General features: G+C 37.0%; 1 protein-coding gene across 1 annotated transcript in view; it reads right to left on the bottom strand.

Moving 5' to 3' along the window:
* Positions 1 to 25,488, bottom strand: part of crhr1 (corticotropin releasing hormone receptor 1) — a 125,996-nt gene that overhangs the window by 19,725 nt on the left and 80,783 nt on the right. The window contains exons 6-9 of the mRNA XM_084089492.1: positions 20,775 to 20,881; positions 6,445 to 6,565; positions 2,252 to 2,405; positions 854 to 914 (exon numbers count right to left, since the gene is read on the bottom strand). Coding sequence (XP_083945618.1) covers positions 854 to 914; positions 2,252 to 2,405; positions 6,445 to 6,565; positions 20,775 to 20,881 — 443 coding nt within the window. The remainder of the gene's footprint in view (positions 1 to 853; positions 915 to 2,251; positions 2,406 to 6,444; positions 6,566 to 20,774; positions 20,882 to 25,488) is intronic.

Below are 25,488 nucleotides of genomic sequence, written 5' to 3' on the forward strand. Positions count from 1 at the left end.
TAAAGAAAATAAAAAGTTCACTTTTTATCCATCCATCCATGCATCCACCCATCATCCTTCCATCCAATCATCCATCCAAAACATCCATCTACCCAAACCATCCATCCATCCATCCATCCATCCATTATTACACACTCCCTACTTACTTGTGACATAATGACACAATAAATCTAATTAATGTAACTATTATTTAATTCATATTATACATGGTAAAACTATTAGTATTTCACGTGCAGAAGACAGTAAATCTGCAAAAATGGAGAAAATATTTTCATATATTACAATAATGCCATATTTCATGCATTTAACCCCAAATATAAAGCCTGGACAATGGACATTATATACCCCTCTACCCCAATTTAATATGAATAAAAAAAAAAAATGTCTTTGTAGTGTCCCATCTTGGGACTAAAGAAGTTAATGTGGGCTTTAGTAGAATATCCACCCTAATCCATTCTTTAAAAGTGTCTAATAAAATACATTTTCTTTTGTTAGTCAGTTGTTAGATTTATTATAAAGTGTCTTTTTATTTAGAAGATCTTTTAACTGTATATATCAAGTCTTGACGACTATTGAACTATTGAACTGGGATGTTTACATTAGTGTCACTCATCAATTCCGTGAGTAGCAGGCGTTAATTAGCATCATTTACAGAACACTTCTCTGGCTTTACCATGTATCGATTGTTTAACGAGCAAGACGAGGATAGATGATGGAGATAATTGGGGTTAATCTAACCTTTAATTGCTTTTATTGTAAATGAGGTGAGTGAGTTTGTGTGAGTAGAGTAAAATGCAGATATTATACAGAGATAAAAAAGGAAGAAAATGACAGAAAGCGTCAGCAAACTCACTTTTCATTGTCATAGTACAGCTTGCCAATGGCCCATGCGACGATAATGGGGAATGGAATACCTTTGGAAAAAAGCAGAGCAAATTTCCACTCACTTACTTTGAAAATCAAAGACATTGTACAAACAGTATAATTGATACTATTAAGGGACTGTGTGATAAATCCTCGGCAATGACTCATTTGCAATGCATTTTTAATGAGGAAAATCCAAGGCTTGTTTATTCGCATAATAACTCGCCCATGGTTCAGAAGAGAACCTGATCAAATTGCAGTCCTCATTAGTGTAATTATCAACTACTGTAGACATGTCTCTTTTTCAAATTATTAATCAAAAGTAATTTAACCAATGATGTACTTTAAGGTGACAAACACAGCAAGATCAGGATTGTGCATTACATGAACTAAGAAAGCAAAAACAGGTCAGTTCTGATTTTCTGTTGCCTTTAAAGGGTTAGTTCACCCAAAAATTTTAATTCTGTCATTAATTACTCTTTTTAAAAAATATATAATTTACTCTACTTTCGTTTATCTTCGGAACACAAATGAAGATATTTCTGTCCCTTCATTGACAGCTTCAACTACCAATTTGACGCTTCAAAAAAATAAAAAATAAAGAGATTTGTAAAACTAATCCATATGAATTGAGTGGATTAGTCCACATTTTCTGAAGAGACACGATCGCTTTATATGATGAACAGATTTAATGTAGGCTTTTATTCACATATAAACATTCATCAACACACACATCAGTTATGAAAAACGAAAGCTCAAGCATGTTCACTTGACGTGTGAGAACCAGGTTCATTCTTGTGTTATGCAGCTTGGTTGAGCTTCCACAAGAGGTTTATTCTCACGTGTCAAGCAGGTATGGTTGAGCTTCTGTTTACAGTATGTTCACTGATCAATGTTTAAATGTGAATAAAAACCCAAATTAAATCTGTTCAGCACATGAAGCGATCATGTCTCTTCAGACAATTTGAACTAAACCGCTAAAATCATATAGATTAGTTTTACAATCTCTTTATGAACAATTTTAAGCATCAAAGTGGTAGTTGCGTAGCTGTCAATGGAGAGTACAGAACTGGCTCAGATTTTATAACAAATATCTTCATTTGTGTTCCTAAGTCTTAGGGGTTTGGAACAACACAAGAGTGAGTAAATGATGACAGAATTTTTCAATCTTTAATCAAAATTACTTTCCTCTTTCACTGATGTCTTAAATCCAACCCTATTATGCTATGTGACACATAAATACTTTAGATTATGTACGTAATATGGGTTGTGTATTGTGTGTCACGTTAACTTTAAAGCAAACGGACATGTTCAGGGTAATTCTATGAAACAGGTGCATGATCCAAAACTGGATCATTTCCAGAGTTGTGCATCATGGGATACTTACACCAGCCTATACAGATGAACATCCATTTCCTCAGTTTGTCTGTGGAGTATGTCAGTACTATGGCTGTGTGCAGATAGCAGCCCTCTCCAAACATCCAGAAGAAGTTGGTCACATGGAAATAATTATACGCTGCTGTGACCAGCCTGCACCAGATCTGAGAGCGATGAGAGAAATCAAGTTAGATGAGAAACTGTCCTAAATTGTACCCTATGAGATCACCATACCACTTCTTGTAAGCATTATCTGTTTTAAAATGCTTTTATTTTTATAGCTTGAGGAAATGAAAGCTTGTGCGTAATTACGTGTGTGTGGAATGTCTACTCTTTATGATTGAAGCTGAGTTCAAACACCAAGCAGGGGATAAAACCTTTCTACTCCAAAAGAAGGGACATTAAAGATGGGTGTGGTGTGTGTGTGGGGGGGGGAAGGGGGTGGAACAGATTTAGATGAAAGTATGATAAAAGCCCGTGGGTTATCGCTTCTCATGACAGGACTATCAGAAGTACAATACCTCTCAGATGGTCCTATTTGAATATCAAAATATTTATGGGTTTGACAGATCAAACGTAGTAGAGAACACTACAGAACGTTAACTGCTGCACAAATCATAAGGTTTCATATATAATCTTTAAAGTGTTGTTTTTTGTAAATATTATAGGTGTATGAATGAAATAGTTCCTATGAATAGTTTATCAGTAAATACTTAAGTAATAATAACAACAGTTATTATACATACATACATACATACACATATATATATATATATATATATATAAGAAGTAAACCCTGCACCCCAAGTATGTATTTTTTTATATTGGTAAAAATTCTTAGACGTATACTTTGGCCCAAGATTCTCATCTTTGATGATTATTTTGAGTGTTTAGGATTTTTTCTTTTACAAAGTTAGGCTGGATGGAAATGTATAACTGTTCCAAGTATTGTATGGACTTGTCTTAGCCACACCCACATATCAACCAGCAGCTGTCCTTGATGATCCAATAATCCCCACTAGTTTAAGAATACTTGTTTGAGCAATTGATATGTGTCCCGAAGAACACTGTAAACCCTAACACTCAAAATAATTAATTGGTTTGAGTAGAGCCAACTCAAATTATTGGCTTACCATCATGGTGTTGAGTGGAGCATGATCTTGGTTTGAGAACAGTGTATGTTAAATGTTTTAAATCGCTGTACTCATTCAGCAAGTGCCATACTATCAAAGCATTGTGTTACCAATTAGCAATATAGCATTTATTGAAGTATCTTAAATATGTATGAGAGTACTGATAATTTTAAGTTGTGTATGAATTAGCTTACTCAAATATTTCAAGTTAAGATCAATAAATAAATATGAGTACAAAATAAAAATCTGCAATTGTAACTGTCACTGATTACCTCAAATTATTTGAGTTTTGCCAATTTATTCGGGATTACAGTGAAGACTGTGTTGCCGAAACGCGTAGATCTACTTTTAACTGGATTTAATGATTTAACCCAGATCATTAAAGGCTGTTTACTTTACCACTAAATTTATGAAAAAATATAGCAACAACTGAAACCACACGTACACCAAAAGCACTTACTCTGTACGACCTTATAATCGTGTTATAAAAGTTATATTTCATCCTTAACACGACTATAATTATATTAAAGTATGTTGCATTAATTTTCCATAATTATGTAATCCATATATAAAATTATATAATACAGTTATGAAATAATACAATTTAATTTCATCTTAAATACATTCCATCATAGAGTTAAAGAGTAAGAAAATCTGATATACGCATATGTACAGCTGGCTAATGAGAGGTCTGTAATCTGGGTCTGTATAAAAGGTGTTTATTGTGAGAACTGGTGAGAATGGCACACTTGGTATTGCTCGAGGATCGGGCGAGAGCGCGTCTGCAAACAGCGTCAAGTTTGACGAGTGTGACGAAAGGCTGTAAGGAAAGCGTGTGCGGAAAGCTCTTATAAGAAGATGGTTTGGGCGTGTTTTATGCAAATTAATAACCTTGTGCACGTGGGCGCTCATTTAGAATACTCCAAATTCCCTAACAATAGAACGATGTTAAGAACAAATTCATGTGCATACGAACGTGTTGTGAATTAGGTGGAGATTTTTCGTGAGTTCTCATGTGCATACAAATGCAAAATAATCCACGCTATTTTTAGGAAATGAGACCCAATGTTCTTGTGCAATATAGGGTATATACCTTTTGTATACACATATAAACAAAGCTGATTAATAAACCAACTGACAGAGAAAAAAAAAAAATCAAAAACATGTGAATGACAGATGTTTAATGGACAGTACAGTATGACAGTACTGCAGCTGGATGAAAAAGCTGTGACGCTCCTGATATTTGCCAGAGTCATACTGGCTTCTGTGTGTGTCAGGGCCCTGTTTAATCCTGTTTAATCCTAGCCTCCGCTCTTTTGTTTTGGTCATATTTCATAACTGAGCTCTGTCATGTTGTCTCACGAGAAGATAAAAAATCTGTCACTCTCGACTCAAGATTGAAGATCACAGCTGTGAATTATGACTGAAGTGGGAATTCAAGTGTCACTGAAAGATTATAAACTTTCAGACCTAAGGCTTCTCGTTAAAAGGGGTTACTTTTCTCACAGTCTGTAGGAGAATGCAAAATGTCAGTCTAACACTTATATCAGCCTTATAGGGGCTTGAGAAACTATTGTAGACTCATTTATTCCAGGCATTAATCAGCAAACTAATAGTCCATAGACCATTACATGTATTCTGGTAACGATTTTATTTCAACATGTGAAATAGTGGGAAAAATGAAAAGCTCTCTTAGTCATAAAGCCTTCCAGCTCTCAGAAGTACTTATTTAGAATTTTACAACCCTCTTTCATAATAGGCCCCCCTGGTGTGACAGGAATTTAGGACCTCGTAGAGATTACAAGCTTCTGTAGGATCTTTATTGCTAATTTTGCAGTTATTTACGGAACAATGTCTTTCATTAACTGGCATTGTGTAAATTCTCCACAAAGTGACACTTTTCACAATACATGTGTCATTTTGCGCTATAAAAATCAATGAAAAGCTGTTGGCTCTGACTTGTGAGCCTTTCCTAAACGAATGCATCTTGTACATACAGCAAAAAAGACAATGCAAAGCTCAACCTCATTAAGCGAAGCGGATCGGATGAGTCAAGATGTTCTTTGTATAAACCACAAGGCAACTGGGATCACTTGCTTGAACCGTAATTGAAACGATTCAACACAATTGCATCAATGACATCGTGCATTTACACAATTTTATTCACAGTTAAACAGACAGCTCTCCATTTTGTCCAAGAAGGCTAATTTTATTTCATCTAGACAGGTCAATAGTAAGCATTTGTCTTCAAATAATTTCTTATCACATCCCAAAGGAGCTTTACTTGAATGTAAACTAGGAGAATCAGGCCACTGCTATCTATATACAGACCTAGAGGAATGTGTAATAATAACCACTTCCGTCTGAAAACACCTTGCAAGTTTTTCTCTAGGGGAGTTCAGAGGTAGAATTAATGTGCTGCTGTGCAAAATCTTAGCATGAAGAGGCAATTAAGTCGGCCCTTGCATAAAATACAGGCAAATTATGCTTTGGCAACAGCAAAAGATAAGTATCAAGGACAAACATGGTGGAATCAAACTCTGATACCATCCGAAAAGCCATGTGCATCTTAGAGTATATGGTTGAATTTGAATGTAAGATGTAAGAGCCCTTTGGGACTGAAATAGACGTGGTGGTAGATGAATTAATTGCTTGACTCAGATGAGTTGATTAAGGAAGCACAGAAATGTAGAGGGTAATTAATTCTCAGGGAAGCATAGTGGACGATGAGCTGTTTGCATTCCTCCCAAAACACCCACAGATACACATCTAGTGCCAGTTAGATTTCCACGCCTGTAATGAGTGCAGAAACGGAGACCCAGGTGTCAGGGACAGTTTTTGAATGCAATCAACAAACTTGTGTTTCTCTGCATGTGTGCCAACAGAATGAGGGAATGGCAGTGGGTTGAAGAGAGGGAAATAGTGAGAACGAACAATGGATTGAACAAAAGAGCGGGTGTGCACATATTGTGAGAAAGAATAACAGATTATGTGTGCACTGTTTGTGAATTTTGAAAGGAACGGTAATAGGAGAAGGAGAGAATATTTGTCTTCGTATGTGTTTACTCACCACATTGCTCTCATGCACCTCTGGATTCATGGTGAGCTGCACCACAAACCAGGTGGCATTTCGCAGGATAAATGCCGTAATCAGGTTCCAGTGGATGATATTTCTCAGACACCGGATACTCCTGAGAATGGAGGGGAAGGAAAGATGGAGGAGGCGAAAGATGGAAAGAAAGAGTTAAGATGTTAGATGAAAAACACTCTTCTTATCAAGGCTTTTAGTTGTCTTTTTCACAGGGTGTGAATACACTCGCAGCTTGACTTCATTTTGTTGTATTGGTAGATCCATTGTGTCGTTGAGTTTTCTCAGCATGCAGTCCCATCAGAGCACATTATATTTATCTTTAAATGGCACACCGACTGTGTGAAGCGGTTGCATCTTCAAGTACGCAGAGTTTATATTCAGAACTCGTATGATATATACAAAGGGAGTCAATTGATTAAAAACCGACTGACTTAATGACTGACTTTCTTATATGTAGCACAAAATACGTATTTTGAAAAATGTTGCTAACAAAACAGTTTTGGTGACCATTGACTTTGGACAAAAAAAAAAAAAAAAACCTGAGACATCTCTCAAAATATTTATTTTATGTTCCACAGAGGATAGAAAGTCATACCAGTTTGGTAAATAATGACCAAAGTTGAATTTTTTGTCAACACTTCACAGTGAAATGTGTTGTTTTCCCATCGTCATTCTTTCCGTTTGATTCACATCCATTAGAATTTTGTTGTCAGGGTGATAAAAGCAAAGAAAAATGGTTTGGTACTGAAAACAATATTAAACATTGTGCCTAACAGTCCTTCTTTGTGTGTTTTTTACTGCAGAAAATGTCACCAGTGCCTCAGGAGAAACGTTTGGATCAGGCTGCTGCTTTGAAAAGCTACACTCCAACATTTCAGCATTTTACAACACGTTTCCTGGTTCTGAAAGGCTTCAGCAGACAGAAGAAGCTGCTATTATAAGCAACACACTAAACTGTCAGTCAGGATAGTGTTTTAAAGAATGTAAAAATTTAAAGCAGTTCAAGAAGTTGAAGGCTAACTCAATGCACTTTGAGTGAACTTGGCTTTCAGACTGACGACCCAGATTTGTGTCATCAAGCGTTGAAAGGTTTTGCCCTAATGGAAATCACAGCATAAACACAGTCAGAAAGGCTAAAGAATATTTTATGCACACAATTCTTTGTTATCATGTTGTATATCGTCATGTGTGCTGGTATAGAACAGCATCAAGATGCATTTCTCTGTAAGCTTCTATTTTTACAAACACATTTGCTTAAAATTTTTATCAGATGTTTTGTTTTACCTCTGCCTTAAAATGGAACAACTGAGAGAGAATTTGTTATTAAATTACCTTTAGCTTCAGGACTGTTTATGTGATATGTGACATCTATTGGGGTGTCATACTGCTATTTTTTATGAGGGGACTTAAGTGCCAGTTTTGGCTCAACTTTGTGCCTAAGCAAGATAAAACATGATAAAACAAAGAGGAAAAAAAACCCCCACTTTTAATAGTTAGAAGTCAGGTGTGTTGGTCAAGTTTTCGATTAGAATGCAAGAAGACTAGGGTTCAAAACCAGACCAAACATTTTCTGAAATAGATGAATCAAAATCGCATCTGATCTTGACATTCAGTGATCCTCATGCATTTTTATTCTTTCACAGCGTGTGTTGTAATTTACCCTTTTTTCTGCTTCTTTCTCTTATTATAGTTATTGCATACATAACAGAAGTGCGATTCAGAGGTCAACTTGCTTGTGATATCAGCTTCAGGCTGGAGCCGGTATTTACGACTGACCAAAGACCAACCGTGACCTCCAGATCAAAGCTGTCATCATTATTAGATAAGCAGCAAAACTTCCCAGATCAGAAGAATAAAAGAATAACTTACATAAGGACGAGAATGTATGAGTAAACTCTTAGGGCAGTTTCTCACTGCACACAAACGAAAACCAAGTGGAACGAAAATCAATAGAAAATTCGGTTTTAATCATCTATGAATCATGTAACAGCCAAAAAATGAGAAGTATGCACCATTAAATAACCTCTATTTTTAAAAATGTAACTCTCACAGCAAAGGACAGATGGATCACGTGACATATTACCAGTTCATACGGAAAATGGGCTGACGTTCTCCATGCATGTTGAAAGTTGAGTTATGCCAGATGAAATGTACCCTGAAACATGAGGGTTTATTCCTTATCCTTTCTCTGGAAATGTTAACCTGTTAAGGGTTATTAAGTGATGATAAATAGACACATGGCATTGATTTTACATCACTTATTTAAACCAGTTTATCATATGTCATTGATTAGTTTAAGTTCCATTGGCTGCTGAAGTGTTTATGCTCATGAGAGCTGATCTTTCACTCTCTCTATGAACTTCTGACCTCTTTTCCAATTAATCCTGACAGCTCGAAGGAAACAAATGTAAAACAGAGAGATGGGAGATTTTGTTGAATTGACCTCAACCAATCAAAAATGTGTCATTTTCATGTTGTCTCCGACCAATAACATTTCCTGGGAGTTTCAATTACTATGTAATATGCTGTGATAAAGTCGATAAAAGAAATAAAAAAAACAGAACATTCTGGAATGCTTATTTTTGTAAATATTAAACTAATGCATTTCACATTCACTACAGATCTATAAACACATTTGAAACACACAAATCCCATAAACACACAGTTAGCAGTTGCCTCAGTTGTGCATTTGAGCGTCATCTCAGCAGGAAGATGCTAGTCATGGGGAAATTCATTTATTGCAAGGGATGCAAGGAAACAAATTATGACATTGCTCAGCACCAAAGCTTTTATCTCTCTGCCTGTGTATCTCATTAGCAGATCAAACTTAAAAAGAAAACAACATCAGCATGAGAGGCAAAGACTTTCCTAAACATTTCCTTGCAAAAAGAACATAAGTTTTTAATTAAATGAGCTATAGTCTGCAATTTTATGCTTGAATTGTAGGCAGGTCCAGATGGCGGGCAGTTTCACCTTTTCCAATAGGGGAAAATCTACAGAATGGATTTATAGCTTCTTAGCTTTAAGCATCAAGACATTGATAGTCAGACAGATAGAACTGTACTATATTACTATTTCTACTGTTGTTGTTTTTTTAAATAAATACAGCCTTGGTGAGCATAAGAGACTCCTTTCAGTATACACAATTTTTTTTTATATTTTATATATAGCCCAATTTGATTTCCCATCTGTCACTGATGAATGGGAATGCTAATGGACAGATATCTTTCTCCAGGTATTACAGACCTCCTTGAGATATATAAACACCCATTCAGCTGTGATGGTAACATATCAAAGAGATGAGATGTCTTGAAAGTGACATCGGAGAGTGGCTCCATTAGAGGCCTTGAATAAGGATAAAAAGTATCCGTGAATGTTCCTTGTAAAAGCCTCTCTCACACAGACATGGAGTCACTATTCTTTAAGCAGATCCTTTACCCACACATGAGACGAAACAACATTTCTCAGCTGGAAGCTCTACCTCAGCTAATTATTTTTTACTGTTTGTCAGATTGTACAGCAAGATCAAAGTACTGAAACGACATTTTGTTTGAGAAGGGATATAAATAAACTCCCGTCTATCAAAACTATCTGTGATAAACACGGTGGGGAGAAAAAAACATCTGACATCTGGAGGATGGATTGTGAAAATGATGATGCAATTTTCTTTGTGACAGATGGGAAGGCGTGCCATCTTCTGAATGGTAATCGCCAGCTTCGGAGATTTATGAAGAAGAGATGAGATGAGACTTGACGTCTAAACTCAAGTCATCACTGATGTTTTTGTATAGTGCCTCTGATTTATAATTGCATATTAAAGGTTATCTGACTGAGTGCCAAATGTGCTGTCAAGCTTTCTCATTTCATATCTTTTTCATCTAATTTGATTAATCATATTACAGTTAGAGCTGACAATTTAAAACATTCGTTTAGTGCAATTAATTATAAAAAAAACAAAAGATAATACAAAGAAGAATCCATTGTACCAAACTTCAAAAAAAAAAAGAAAAAAAAAGGGGAAAAAAAGAAAGAATTCTGTTTGCTGAAGGCCAGTGAATATTTTCAAAATGGAAATAAAATGAATAATACATTGACTTTTAATCTTGAATAGTGATTCATATATTGACTGAATATATATATATATATATATATATATATATATATATATATATATATATATATATATATATATATATATATATACACACACACACACATATATATATATATACATATACATACATATATATATATATGTAAGCAAATACTGATATACACAATGTTAATGTTAATGTTAATTTAATATTTTTATAATGAAAGCCCCAACTATTACATTTAAAAGACAAACAAACAAAATTTCCCTTGCATGCCATTCAAAAACAGCCGTAGCTACTGAAAACGCTGCATTCCAAAGGTTTTCGCCTCAAGTCTTTATTTGATTTAATTTCCTCCACAGTTAACTGATGGAAGCTTGGCTGAGCTGCAATTGCTAGTGTGATGGATGAATGTAGACAAACAATGGTGGAGGGTGAGGATGACTTTTATCTTGAGGAAAGACGCTGTGAGGCCAGTGTTGTCCTTGTGGAAACAGAAGCTTTGGGCGTTTAGCAGCAGAGTATCTGCTGCTTATGCAGTTCCCTGACCTCGTTCACACAACACTCTGAGCAGCTGCCTCTGACATTACTTTCTCATTAGTTACGGATGAACAAACTGCACGCACACACACACACACACACGCACGCACGCACGCACGCACACACACACACACACACACACACACAGTCAGTGTAAATACACTATGCTGGCAAGTGTTTGTGGATAAATGTGGCACTACTTTTCTGTTAATTAAGTCCTGTTAACATGGTATATTCTTAGAGATGTTTCTGTTAGGATGTGTTTTCCCATACAACCACCAGCTAACAGATCTGACTCTTACTGCATAACTCATTCATTTTACCCCCTGCAGTTTTCAGTTGCTTTATGCCACTTCAAAAAGAGAACTCATTAATGTTTTTTGTGTTTACAACATAAATATCTGTGTAGAAAATATTGTTGATAAAAGAAAATTGTGCTAGTCATTAAAATGTGTTGTTAATTTGTATTTAAATCCATATGCTGTTGTTTTTCTGTGAAACACACACACACTTCACTTTTTCCCATACAATGACAGTTCATCTTAATCATGTCAAAAAAAGAAAAAAAAAGTAGTGTATATCGCAACCGGAAAACCAGACTTCAATTTCAAAGTGAAATGTGCAGTGATTGGCGTGCGACAGTTTAAGTTGAATCTGGCAACATTTTACGTTACATTGGTTGTTGCACATACTGTGGCAGTTCGGGAATAAAATGTCCGGTGAGTGGCGCTAAAAGGTTAATATGCTGTCGTGTTTAAAGGTGCTGTATGTAACTTTTCTACTAAAATGAATCCTTTTTTTATTGCCTGTGTGTGAAGGGGTTGTAATCTCACATTAAAATGATCCACTTTGCGGGTTTTGCTATTACCTCGGAAAGCAAGTATTCTTATTTTTATGTGAAGGTGCCGGGTCGGATTTACCGCAAAATCCAGTGACGTGACCTGCACGCGTGCTCCCGAGCCTCTCGCCTCGTCTAGCCTACTCAACAGCGACGACACTGCAACTTATGACATGGACTTATGACTTATGCAACTTATGACATGTCTGATAACACTAAGAAACGACCTGCTCCCAGCACAACACAGACTCCAACACAAACTCCACATATTGATAAAAAAAAAGAAAAGTTTTTCACTTTTTCTGCTGAAGCTCGTAAGGCCAGACGTGAATCGGATGAACTTCGGGTGAAAAAACACGGCTCAACATCGGCAGGGCATTTGAATCATGGAGAAACCTTATCTACAAACCTAGAATGTACATTTCCTGAAGAAAATGTGAAGTGGTGCTTGCAGTGGCAAAATTCGGCACGGTTGATAGGGTTCCATACTTATCATGGAGCATTACCCAGGTGAAAAAGACGTACTGTTAAATGTATTAAAAATGCATTAAAGTATATTTGTATTGTACTAAAAACATACTCAAATACATTTTTTATATATTTAATAGTACGTCTTTTTCACCTGGGAACGTCAAGCTGATAAAAGTAGCCTATTATTGTAACGTTGCAGTGGGAGTTTACCTTAGTTTCCAGCATGTTGTGTGATGCTTTCTCCGGTGTGTTGCGTCTCAGTCTGGAAGGTACCCACACAGTGCTCGCTCATAAATTCGAGCACGCGCAAGAGCACGCGCTTGAAAAATTATTGGTTGCAATCTGAAACATCACCGCTAGAGGTCGCTGAAAACTACATACAGCACCTTTAATGTACCATTTACACTAAACCCTACCCAAAACATAAGGCCATAGTACTTTGCAAGGAACTGTGTGAATATAAGTTCAATAATTCAATAATCTGCTCCATTAATCATCATTTTTGTGAAAATAAATAAAAATGGTTGGTGTTTTACTGTCACTACTGTTCATTTCAACTGGAAACTGCAGTGAATTGTATGTATAGGTAAGTTTTTGGAGTTTTAAATAAATTAAACAATTATAAAATGAGCCCATGTTGTTATGTCTAGTGAGCAATAATCTTCTGAAGCCATACAATGGATTTGTTTGATTTAAAAAATATATATATTAAAAGAAAATCATTGATATTCTTCCCTGAAATGTATTTGTGTCAAATCACAGATGCCTTATCAATGCATCACACCATGTTTGACAATATTGGCAACAAAACGGCATTAGTTTGTGCATGTGTCAAAAGAGAATGTTTCAAATATTCTCTGAATATGTGAAATGGAGAATGAACTGACTATCGTGTTGTTGGGAAAAAATAACACCACAAAGGTCTGAAACAACGTTGTGATGAGTAAATGATGACATAATTGTCATTTTTGTGTGAACTATTTATTATCAGACCAACTCCCTGAAGCTCAGTGACGTTTTTTGCAAGTGACTCGTATCTTCCAATGACCTTCCAGTAGACGTGCACATGGATGTCCACTGTGGCTCTACTGGAGTGTGACTGACCCTGTTTCCCATCCCCCTGTGCTCCAAACAAGCCTCTAAATCCCTGTGAGCCACGCAGGAAAAGGCCACACACGCAATACCAATCCAGCCTACATCATCTGGACATGAACCTCTATTTGATAGCGTATTTGTGTGCAACACATTTAGTATGAGGAGCTGTGTGAAACACCTAAATTATTCATCATTAAACATCAAGCACTGGAAAACCCATTCCTGATCTAAGCGGAAAAAAACAGTGTTATAATAGATATAAAGGACGCAGTTCCTTCTGGATCGATGAGCACAAAAAAAGAAAAGATGATGAGGTTCGGGATGTAAGATTAGGAAAAAAGAAACAACTAATAGATGCTGGATTTTGCTCTTCATTCATAAACAATTTATGGTTTCAAAGCTAGCCTGCTATTGCTAGCCTCTACAAAATTGCCTACCCTTCCTTAAATGTTGTTATGTGACTGGATGGTCAAGAAAAAAATATCAAGCAAACTAATTAATAAGATAATTAGTATTCATGCACTTTGTTATTCTTAGTAAATCCACATAAGTTTAAAGTTGTACTTCCTATTCATACAAAGAAGCTAGCTTAATGGTTTGTGTACAAAAATAATTTTGATGATGTTCATAAATAACTTGGCTTACTGGGATAGGTGTCTGAGTATTCTTTATATAAATAAACAGCCAGTGTTTTTAACTCCAAGGGTTCCATATGTGAGGACATGGATCATGGGCCAGGAACACAAGCCTTCTCCAATTACCACCCAAGCAGTTAATCAGAGCACTATTTTTTGCCATGACAGCTCACAGATTTCACCTTGACAAAGTGGAGACTAATTACACCTTTCCCCCCCTAGAGTGGCTTAATAACATGTGTCAAGGCCTTCTCACTGTTAGTACTAATATTGGTTGTCAAAAGTAAAGTTTAACTGACTGAGCAACAGAGGATGAGAAAATTGTGATTGATTTATAAACCAGACATGAACGTATAATTCTTTTAAGCAGCTAATAATTAGAGTGAGTGCCTTAAAATCTCTTCTCATTCTAATTGGCTGGCACCTATTAGAACAAAATCCACTTCTTAAGCTGTCCATTATGCCACACACACACACACACACACACACACACACACACACACATACACACACACACAGAGAGAGAGAGAGAGAGAGAGAGAGAGAGAGAGAGAGAGAGAGAGAGAGAGAGAGAGAGAGAAAAATTAAGCAGATTTTAATCTTGGTATTTTAAAGGAATGTTCATGTCTTGTATGAACAAAACATTTTCACAGGCTAATCAGATTTGAGGAAGAATTGTAATAATTAGGTTAATAAAGCATTCATACCAGTATAACCCCTAAGGACTAAAATGGTGTCCTTAACAATTTGTTTGCAATACCTCAAAGCGGGAGGTCAGCAAATCTTTAATTGCTCAGTCCACACTCAGATCACACACAGGGCATGAGTGCTCATATTGCCAACCATCACCATTGCAGCTGAGGGTGGGGGGTAAGGGGGGTACTCGTGGTGGTGACAAGCTGGCAGTGCTGGTTACAAGTGGCCATAAGTTCTCCCCAGTGGAAACCTGGGAGTGTGCCTGCTGTAACGTTCATGAAACAAACTATTAACATTATGACTGAAATTGAATTTCTACCTCTATGGCTGTAGATATTTGAACTGCAATATGACCTAACCTGCAGTTTAATAATGTTAATATTCAATATCCAAAGAAATAATACATTTCTGAATTTATTTAAATTGAATAAATCTATATATCAAGAGTTCAGATGCAAAAGTTCATACGACGCAGACTCAGGGAACAAGGGTTACAGTCGTAACCCGAGACGTTCTTCAAAGACAACAGTGTCATTATTCAGCTGAATTTCATTGTTGATTCAGTTCAGTTCAATAACTGTGTAAAGTTCATCAATTATGAAACGAGTTAAATTCAGCAATAAGCAGCCCTACAGAAGACAAAAGTGTCGTTATTCAGTTCGAGTCAGTTCACTGTTGATTCATTTCCATTCAGTTTGGTTTCGCCTAAGTGCAAAAATCACTCCTTAAAACATTTTAATCCCCACTCATTCAATCTCCATGCTTTTTTAAGCATCTCTTCCTTTCACACGCCTCTTACTTCTGAGTCTCTGTAAGGGTCTCGCAATCTTCCGGCGCCTGCTCACGACTGCATGTGTTTTGGTTATTAGTATTCCCTCTGCCTGCACTAATAGGAGTGCATTATCACAGCTGTCTATTCAAGTCCTCCCCCTCATCACTCGCTTCCTATTGATCCACTGCCCCAGGCCTTTTCCGGTTAAGATGTGTCCTTTCAAGAATAATCGCCCGCTCAGAGCGTTTGCTATCAGTCGGGCTCCACAATCAGATCCTCTGCGGCTAATACTGAGGCGGGTCACAGGCAAAAGCACAGAGTGATGCAATTTTAAGCCATAAACAAAAACTATAAACTTTCAGGGAGCTAAAGCATTTCAGGCCGCTCCGCAGGGGGTCAGTGCTAACAAGCCGTGGCCGCTTTGCGCAGGGCCTGCGGCACTAGGGGAACGAGCACCCTAGAGCGTCCTTGAGCCCAAATGGTGTGCAGATGTACTGGTAACATCCCGTGCTGGGGCCCAGTAAGAGCGACCTGTCTGTCCACTCGCACAGAATAGTGGGGGTGCTGGCGAAGTGCCATCGCCCCATACAGCGGCCATGTGCTCCGAGGTCTGCTGACTCTATCCCCCTGCTGACCCTCATTGCGTAAGCATGTACGGAAATAGAAGAGCAGAGGTCCTCCTTATCTAGTGCTGCTTAAAGTAAGAATAAGTTTTCTTCTGAATGTTTCAGGAGTGAGAAAAATCACTCACATTTAAGAGGTTAATGGGAGGCTATCACATCGCTAAAGCACTATTCAAATGGGAGTACAGTACTGTTCAAAAGTTTGGGGTCGGTAACATTTTATAATGTTTTTGTAAAAAGTCTCTTTTAAATAACTTTCTAAATGCCTTTACTTTCACTTTTGATGCGTATCTATACATATAGATTGATACGTACATACAGTACCAGTCAAAAGTTTGGAAACATTACTATTTTTAATGTTTTTGAAAGAAGTCTCTTATGCTCATCAAGCCTGCAGTTAAAAAAAAAAAATTATAAAAAAAAAAACAGTAATATTATGAAATATTATTACAATTTAAAATAATGGTTCTCTTTTTTAAGATACTTTAAAATGTAATTTATTTTTGTGATGCAAAGCTGAATTTTCATCAGCAAGTACTCCAGTCTTTGGTGTCTTATGATCCTTCAGAAATCATTCTAATATGCTGATTTATGATCAATGTTGGAAACAGTTGTGCTGCTTAATATTTTTTCTATAACCTGAGATACTTTTTTCAGGATTATTTGATGAATAAAAAGTTCAAAAGAACTGTATTTATTTAGAATAGAAATCTTTTGTAACAATATACACTACCGTTCAAAAGTTTGGGAACAATAACTTTTTTTTTTTTAAGAAATTAGTACTTTAATTCAACAAGGATGCGTTAAATTGATAAAATGGTAACGATTTATATTGTTAGAAATGTTTTTATTTTGAATAAATGCTGTTTTTATGAATAAATGCTGTTAACGTTTTACTCATCAATGAATCCTGAAAAAAGTATTCCAAAAAAATATATTAAACAGCACAACTGTTTCCATCATTGATAATAACTGAGTATCAAATCATCATATTAGAATGATTTCTGAAGGATCATAAGACACCAAAGACTGGAGTACTTGCATCACAAAAATAAATTACATTTTAAAATATTTTAAAAAAGAGAACCATTATTTTAAATTGTAATAATATTTCATAATATTACTGTTTTTTTTTTTTTTTTTACTGCAGGCTTGATGAGCATAAGAGACTTCTTTCAAAAACATTAAAAATAGTAATGTTTCCAAACTTTTGACTGGTACTGTATAAGCGTAGGCATATATGTATGTATGTTTGTATGTATGTAATGTTCAGATGGGAAGCCAACAGTACTACCAACTATTATTAAACCCAGAAAGTTGGCAAAAATGTCCATATTGAAGGAGCAGCAGGCAGTAAAACAATTTCAGCTCATAGTATTCGACAAAGGTCAAAACAAATGAGGAAAAGCTTTGTGAAATAATACTATACCACAATCACAGACCTTCCTATCCAGACAGGATTACAGTTCTCAGAGGACCATAATTATTCCATTATTTTAACTGAGGATGTTTGAGGGAAAGCACCATCATGTTAGATTCGGACAGGATTAACAACACAAAATGGATTTGTGAAACACACATTTACATGACCACCTGAGGGAAAACTAGACCTGTCCAAATAGGCTTTATCTTTATGAACATTTACACCAGAAAACTGTTAAAAAGCTTACTAATGGGGCAGATTTAACAAAGTGCTATGTCGTCATTTTTATCAATACATTTGTTTTTGCCAGAGGACATCTAATGGACATTCTTCAGCAAATTTTAACAGGACTCATGCTATTCTAGTTAGAGAAAGTAATAAGCACAATTGCTTTGTTTTGTTTTTGTTTTAAATGAAAGCTTTGATTGTTTGAAATAATGAAGCATTATTCAATTTAGTTAGATACACATAATCAAAGCCACTATGCCGTTTTCAAAGAAAAACTATATGTACTACTTTCCCAAGAAAAGTATTATATATATATATGTAAACACTTCCCCTGTGGGGTAAAGATTATGAAAGCAGCCTCTATTTTCAACTTGCATTTATTTGGTTTATTTTGAGGCATTATATGCAGAGAAATGCTATGGTGTGTTTACTGTCAAACTGCTTCACTGAATTCCCTCCTGTCTCTGCCCTCAGGGCACATGTAAGAAGGTTTTTGTGTCACACAGGACAGGAAGGTCCTCCCAGTCTAGCCTTTTGTCAAGAAACAGGATGAAAACAGCTAGCTGCCAACCGCTGCTTGTCATTATGCCACAGCAGCTTTGCTCTCCTTTCATACTTTGATGCCCCCTGTTTTTTACCCAGCACCACTCATTCTGTGAATGACAGAGGAGCCGGGGTAAACTCCGCTGACAGGTGAGCACTGGTGTAGAATACACAGGCCATTCCTAATATTACCTTTGAGGTTACAGTGTTTTGTCATCTTAGTGAGAGTGTAGTCAATTCCCTCTTGCTACTGTCAGTATCGGCATGTTAACATTTAGATAGGATGCCTTTATCTAATATGCAGATTATAAGTCTTATTTTCTGCCCTTGCAGTTAGGCACCAAACATTGCAACTGTATTTACCTAATACAGTAAGTCCTAAATATATAGTTCTTAACTAAATAAAATTGCTAGTTCATTTAATGAGGGTAAGGTCCATTAGCTCAGTGAGTACTTCATTCTGATTGCCTGACTGGATCTTGTCTAAACACTACAGCTGAATGGTTTGTTTTTATTTAGATTATTTGACAAATATTGCAATCACAGTATGATATACAACATCCCATATTGATGCTGCTGTTTAAATATTAATGCTACCAAAATAAAATAATGCAATTTCACACAGTTGATCTTTCAGGGTCTTCACATTTGGGACCTCTTTAAATAAACAAAACACAGAGCACTTGAGCCAACATTTATAATTAATGTATACATCATTTTTAAAAAATAACATTTTATTAAATTAATATTTATGATTCATGGAGGGTGTCCTAAAAAACACTGCCAAATCCTGGAACCCTTACTGTGCAAATGCTGTTTGCTAAAACATTAATAAGCCAATTTAATACTCCTGTCCTTCTGTCCTTGTGGGCAGACACAGCATGGCTGGAAGGTCTGAGCACAAGAACACTTGGAGTTTAACCTGAACATCTGTTCACCGTGTATTTCATTACACAGTTTCCCCTGCTAGAAGACCCAATTCAGCCTAACTGCAACTTCACAACCTCTGTACACTTGCACCCAACCTCAATCCATCCATGGCACACTGACTTTGGAACATTAGCTAGACAGGCAGAGGGTAATCAGTAGGGCACATTGTTTTGAAAAGCAGCATCCAGTAAAACTGTGTATAAGCTGACTCCTAGCGTGATTTTGATTAGAAATCCAGGGAAAGATGCCAGAATATCTTCCCCGGATTAATCAAGGCAGATTAAGTCTGAGATAATCTAGTCTAAATAATCCTAAACAGCATGGATATTTCATCTGTCCACTTGGCCCAATCTGTGGCACTAACACCAAAGAGTGTGTGGGAATGCTGAAATTTGTGATGACCCTCCTCCTCACATCCAGTTTGCCACGACATTGATCCAGGCTAATTAAGCCTTGGACACGATCCCACAGAAAACAAGTCTCTCAGTTTGATTGATTATAATATAATGAGAGCCAGCTCAATGATACTTCCGGACTGGAATAACCCAAGATGAAGAGGACTCTGTATGCCCTTGATATCTCGGTAAGGTATCTTCATTTCTACACCATCAGTCTGAAATCTCATTGCCGGGGAGCACTCCGCTGACCCATGGCATATCGATTTCTCAGGTGCCTTGACAAGTGAGAGATAACCTATACAGGTTGTCCTTGGACCTCAGAAACCTGAGTCCAAGAAGGGCTTGCCGCCTGTGATCTCACCGAGGAATATATAATTCTCTGTTCCCTGTCATTCAGTTGGATGTATAGTTTCTGTCAGCAGCCGGAAAATCAATTGATGTACTGATGAGATGTGATAAGAAGACAGCCTATATTTGTGTTTGGGGCTGGGCCCATGTCCCTCTTAGTTAAACTGATTTAAAGATGATCCAAGCAAAGGACACTGAACACAATAGCAGAGCTGTCCAGAAAAGGGATAATTCGTGGGGATATTGGGATATTTGGGATTATTTGCACAGGGAAAAGCGATCTACAGAACCTAAGATTTAAATCTGAAGCTGCCATTGAAGGAAAATGCTGTGATTTGTATGATTATCCTATGGCAGATGTGGAAGTTTCTTTGAAATGATATTTCTGCACTTCCATTTAGTTAGTGGCAAATAAATGACACAGTTCACCTTTAAATGAAACATAACTAAGGACTCCATTAAGACTCCTGAGTAATAAAGAATCTGTGCAAGGTAAGAAACTAAATCCTTTACTGTCCTGAGATCCCTTTGTCCACTCACTTTACAACGTAGTAGCAGCAGCAGTAGCTCACACATGATTATCTTTCATGCAAGTCCACTGGTGTGACTAATACAGAAGTTCAATTCCACTCACTCAGCTCTTGAAAACCCCTCACAGCCGAGGCACTCACCCACCTGAGTCTCATAAAGAGGATGAAGGCGACCAGCAGGGCTCCCAGAGAGATGCAGTGTCCCAGGTAGTTTATGATGACTGCAATGTGGTAATGCAGCTTGCTCTTCTTCTAAAAGATCACAAAGGGACACACAGAACACATTAGGAAGATTAGAGACTGATGTCCTGTAGATATCTGACATCTAAATCCCAACATGGAATAACTCCTAAAAGCTTTTTGGGGAATTACAGGGACAGAAAAAAAAGAAAAAGAAAAAACTTGGCGGGATAAAAATATATATATATATGAGGACTCAGGAACTCTGACAGTGTCAAGACCACTGACAAATAATATTTTAAAATTCAGTTGGAAGGTATTGAAAAAGATCCTTAGTCAATAATCAAAGCAGCATCCATTTTCTTATTTGAACTATTCAAATAAAACTGGTTTAATATGCAGTGTCATATTAAAAAAAGTTTGCATTTGTATTTGTTAAATTAAGAAACTGCACTCCCATTAGTCCTTTTTCATACTGATTGTATTGACTGCCTTTACAATCCTTTAATCTTTAAATTTTCTAGATTATTATGCTTATCTGGTGCTGCCACATTAGACTTGAGTCCCTCAGTGGCATTATTGATTAAATACGCATTAAATAATTTAACATCACACAGACTGACCCTTAACCTAATCCATAATCAATGGCCTTGCACATCACATTCCACCGCTCTGCTTGACACTAATGATAACAGCATCTAACCAGCAACTGTTTCCAACTCTTATGAATGGTTTGCTCTGTGATGAGTGAGGCAGATGTTCATGGTTTCCACTATCATGATGATTGCCAACCTGACATAATTCCTTTAATTAAGCGATTAGCTTTGGCTCAGTCAAATGGATTGCTTGCTTATAGCACAACAACTGAAGCTGAAGTTTATGCCTATGCCTATGTTTTTTCCTAAAATGTTATGTTTTTGGACAAAATCATATCAAAAGCCTGGCCAAATGATTCCAGGAAGCATATGTTGATCACGTAACACTCAGGTTAGTGTGTGTGTGTGTGTGTGAGCATATAGGCATCATGTGCTTTTCCATCATGGGCCCAGCACCTTTCCTTTCTCTTGCCCCTGACTGTGTCCTCCTGGTGCAAAAATCTGTCGCTGAATTCCTGTGGTCGTCACAGGACAGGCCTGTGATGCAAACCCCCACTGGTCACTGCAGACCCGGCGGACCACTGAGACTAGAGGACCAGACTGTCCAAGCAGGTGGAGGAAAGGCAATTCTGGAATCAAGTGCCTATGAAATCTATAAGGCTCATGAACTAGCCAGCTAGCACAATTTAACCCAGAAGACATTGCTCAGACGGCAAATCAATCAGAAACAGCAAGAGCGGATGTGCTTATTGCTTTAGGGATGAGGTAATACTTTAGAGAATTTGGAGAACAATGAATACATATTTTTGCTCAACATAACATAGCAGTCCCCCAAAGAGGCATTAAAAATATTACTTTTTTATACATTACTTTTAATGCATAAATACGTCACCCAGATGTCTGCCAAAGCATGCATCATCTAAAAAGCACTATGATCAATTTTAAAAGGCTTGTGTGTGTAAAAACATCTGATAACAATTTAAAGGGATAGTTTACATCCAAAAAGAAACTCAATCTCAATTTACTTATCCTCATGTTTCAACACCTTCATACGCAAACACAAACAAAGATATTTTGAAGAGTGTTTGCCACTGTTTTGGCCATGCAATGTAAGTCAATGGGGTCAACAACAGTGGACACCCACCACACAAAAAAATTATAATCGTATTCTTGTCTGTTCTAAATAAAAGAAGACAGGTTTGGAATGTCATAAGGCTGAGTAAATGATGACAACATTTTCATTTTGGGGTGGACTAACTATTTAAAAATAACGGATTCACATTTGCACAAATACCATTTAAAATTTGGGGTTTGGTGTAATTTTTTATATATTTCTGCTACAGTATATTTGCAACAGTTTTAAGCTCACCAAAGCTGCATTTATTTGATTAAATAACTATTTCAATATATAAATCCGTTTAGGAATCATTTGGATGGTTAAATAACCTGTTCTGGTGAGAATGGTGACTTTCCCCGCACCCCCCAGCGAAAACGAAAACAAACGAAAACATTACAATTCTGTTGGGTGCTGTTCTGAAATTACACACTCTACCTTTAAACTTTCCCTTTCAACTGTCAGACTAAAGGACTTTAAGAACCCTCCACGTTTTCAATGATTTGGGCATTAGTAGGGGCTCACACTCTCCCCGTCTGATGCCACTTCTTTTAACTAAATCCTGAGAGAAGGGCTTTTCAAAGCAGCCTCTCCTGATCCCTGCATTGTATCAAGCTTGCCCCATTTTAAGAGGAGGCTCGGCGCACCAACACACCCGTGGCATGCTCACCGATACAGCGCAAGATGTTCCCCCTCGGGATGCTGCTGTCTCCAGGCTAGACTACGAGTCGTCTATAGCCAGATGGATTCACAGGCCATGAGCCTATGGGAGCGCTTGCACTCACATTCAGAATTTTACTGTCATTTTGTGTTTTATAATACAAAGTCTCTTGCAGGCTTTTGGAAAAATTTATACTTCACTAAATACATGAAATGCTTCCTAAAAGTGGGGCATTCTCTGTGGATGCAAGCTGGGAAGGGGCAGACTACATTCTTGCATTAGCACCCTATCTCTTACAGACCCCGCAGGGAGCTTGTAGGCAATGGAAGACACATTGTCGATGCCCTCTTGTTGCACTTTCCTCTGTAGAGTGCTTTCTTGTGTTGAGAGAGCATGGGGGTTTAGCAATCTTAGCACCAATGCAGCCTGAAAAATACTTTAGGCAGTTAAAAAGAGGAAACAGTCTTTTAGAGATGTCTTGGCTCTTTAACTTCTGTCTATAAATGACTACAAAGCAGACGGAAACTTCATCAGTAATATTTAAAATAGTGTCAAATTTCTGAAAATAAATTTGCTTTTGAAAACATTTCCAGTACAAAATCCACAGGAAATTCAACTATTAGCTGGACATGTCAACGTTTCCCCTGGGCAAAAACGCATACGGTGAGACTAACAAGAATTTTAGGACACTTAAAAATGCCTGAATGGCATTACTGTCAGGTTCAGTTCAGTTTAGTTCATGGACTTTCAGTGTGTTTTCTTTTGTCACATGTTACTTTGTTTTTTACCGTATCAATTCGAGCCTGAGTCCTCATCCCTTGGACGTGCATGCACAGTAGATTTGCTTTCGCACTGCAGAAAACAGCGTCTTCTCAACATGTCGAACCAAACTTTTCAGGCCTCACCTACAACTACATTGTTTGAGGGAGGGTCAAAGTAGACATTGTTTGCTGGCAGCCAACGGAGAGCATTGGCTGGCATAATGCATATTTGATACAAACCTTCGTAGGTTTGTGCAAAAAGTAAGACTGGACTTGTTTCAGGCAGTTCAGAATCTGTTCTTTCTTTTGTGAGACAATATCTCCATTTATCATGCATTTTGATCTTTGAAACTTTGCAGATCTTTTACATTCACAAACAGCTAAAAACACACACGAAAGGCAACATCCAAAAAAAAAGCATAACAGGGCCACTTTAAAATTATTAAAGAGTCTTTGTTTTAAGAACTGTACACTGAAATGGTTTTGTAATGCAAAATGATTCTTCTATGGCAATATCTGCGGAAACCCCCTTTTGGAACCTTTATTTTTAAGAGTGTAACTTCTCAGACCAGCAGGTATAACTTACACAGTCCACAGGAAACAAATCAGCTATTGCTCCTCTCCACTGATCTTCTGCATGTTTCTGTTTCATAACCCGGTGGTTTGAGGGCAATTGCTCATTGAGGTTTAGCACTATCCGAATCTAATATCGTCCCCTATGATGTCCTTCCTGCTACAGGGAGCATTTCATTAAAAACACACAACATTTGTTCTGTTTTTTGTTTGTTTTTTTATCAAAAAGGGCGGGAGAGGTGGGGGAATGGAAATTGGATTTTATTATGGGAAATATGATTTCTTTAGAAATAATGACAATCTGTGATTTAAAAAAAACAAAACATAAACTTTAGATGAAAGACCTCAAAATCTTATGGCTCATTGAACATCTGAAGGTAATGATTAAATTGTGCAATTGGATTAAGAGCATCTTTAGACATGATGGCCTCAGACAGCCTGAACCAGTCACTGGCCTTCATTAACTTGTTGCACTCTGCCTGTGGTGATTCCTTTAGTGTTTCAAATTGAGATCATATTACAGTATTTCTGAGACACTGGATTGCTATGTGGTGCTTCTGTGATTCAGTTTGTATATTTTTGGCTCATAAGTAAATTACTTTTTACTGCTTAAATCAATCCCCAGACCATCTCTGGCTATTCCAAACTTAGTTTTCAAAAAATATGTCTTGAATCTTTTAGAGGGGAAGACACAAAAAGTGTGAGAGAGAGAGAGAGAGAGAGAGAGAGAGAGAGAGAGAGAGAGAGAGAGAGAGAGAGAGAGAGAGAGAGAGAGAGAGAGAGAGAGAGAGAGAGAATATAGACAATATCATTTGAATGAAATTCAAATACTGTAATTTGTAATCAAATACTGTAATTTGAATCAAATGGAGGATTAGAAACACTTTATATGGAAGCATACCACTACAAGGGGAATATTTTTCCACAATTTGCAGCACTAACTTTTTCATTCTTTACTCTAAATGACTCGGAAA

Source organism: Abramis brama (genome assembly GCF_963993115.1).
Source record: "Abramis brama genome assembly, chromosome: 1".
Classification (NCBI taxonomy): Eukaryota; Metazoa; Chordata; class Actinopteri; order Cypriniformes; family Leuciscidae; genus Abramis; species Abramis brama.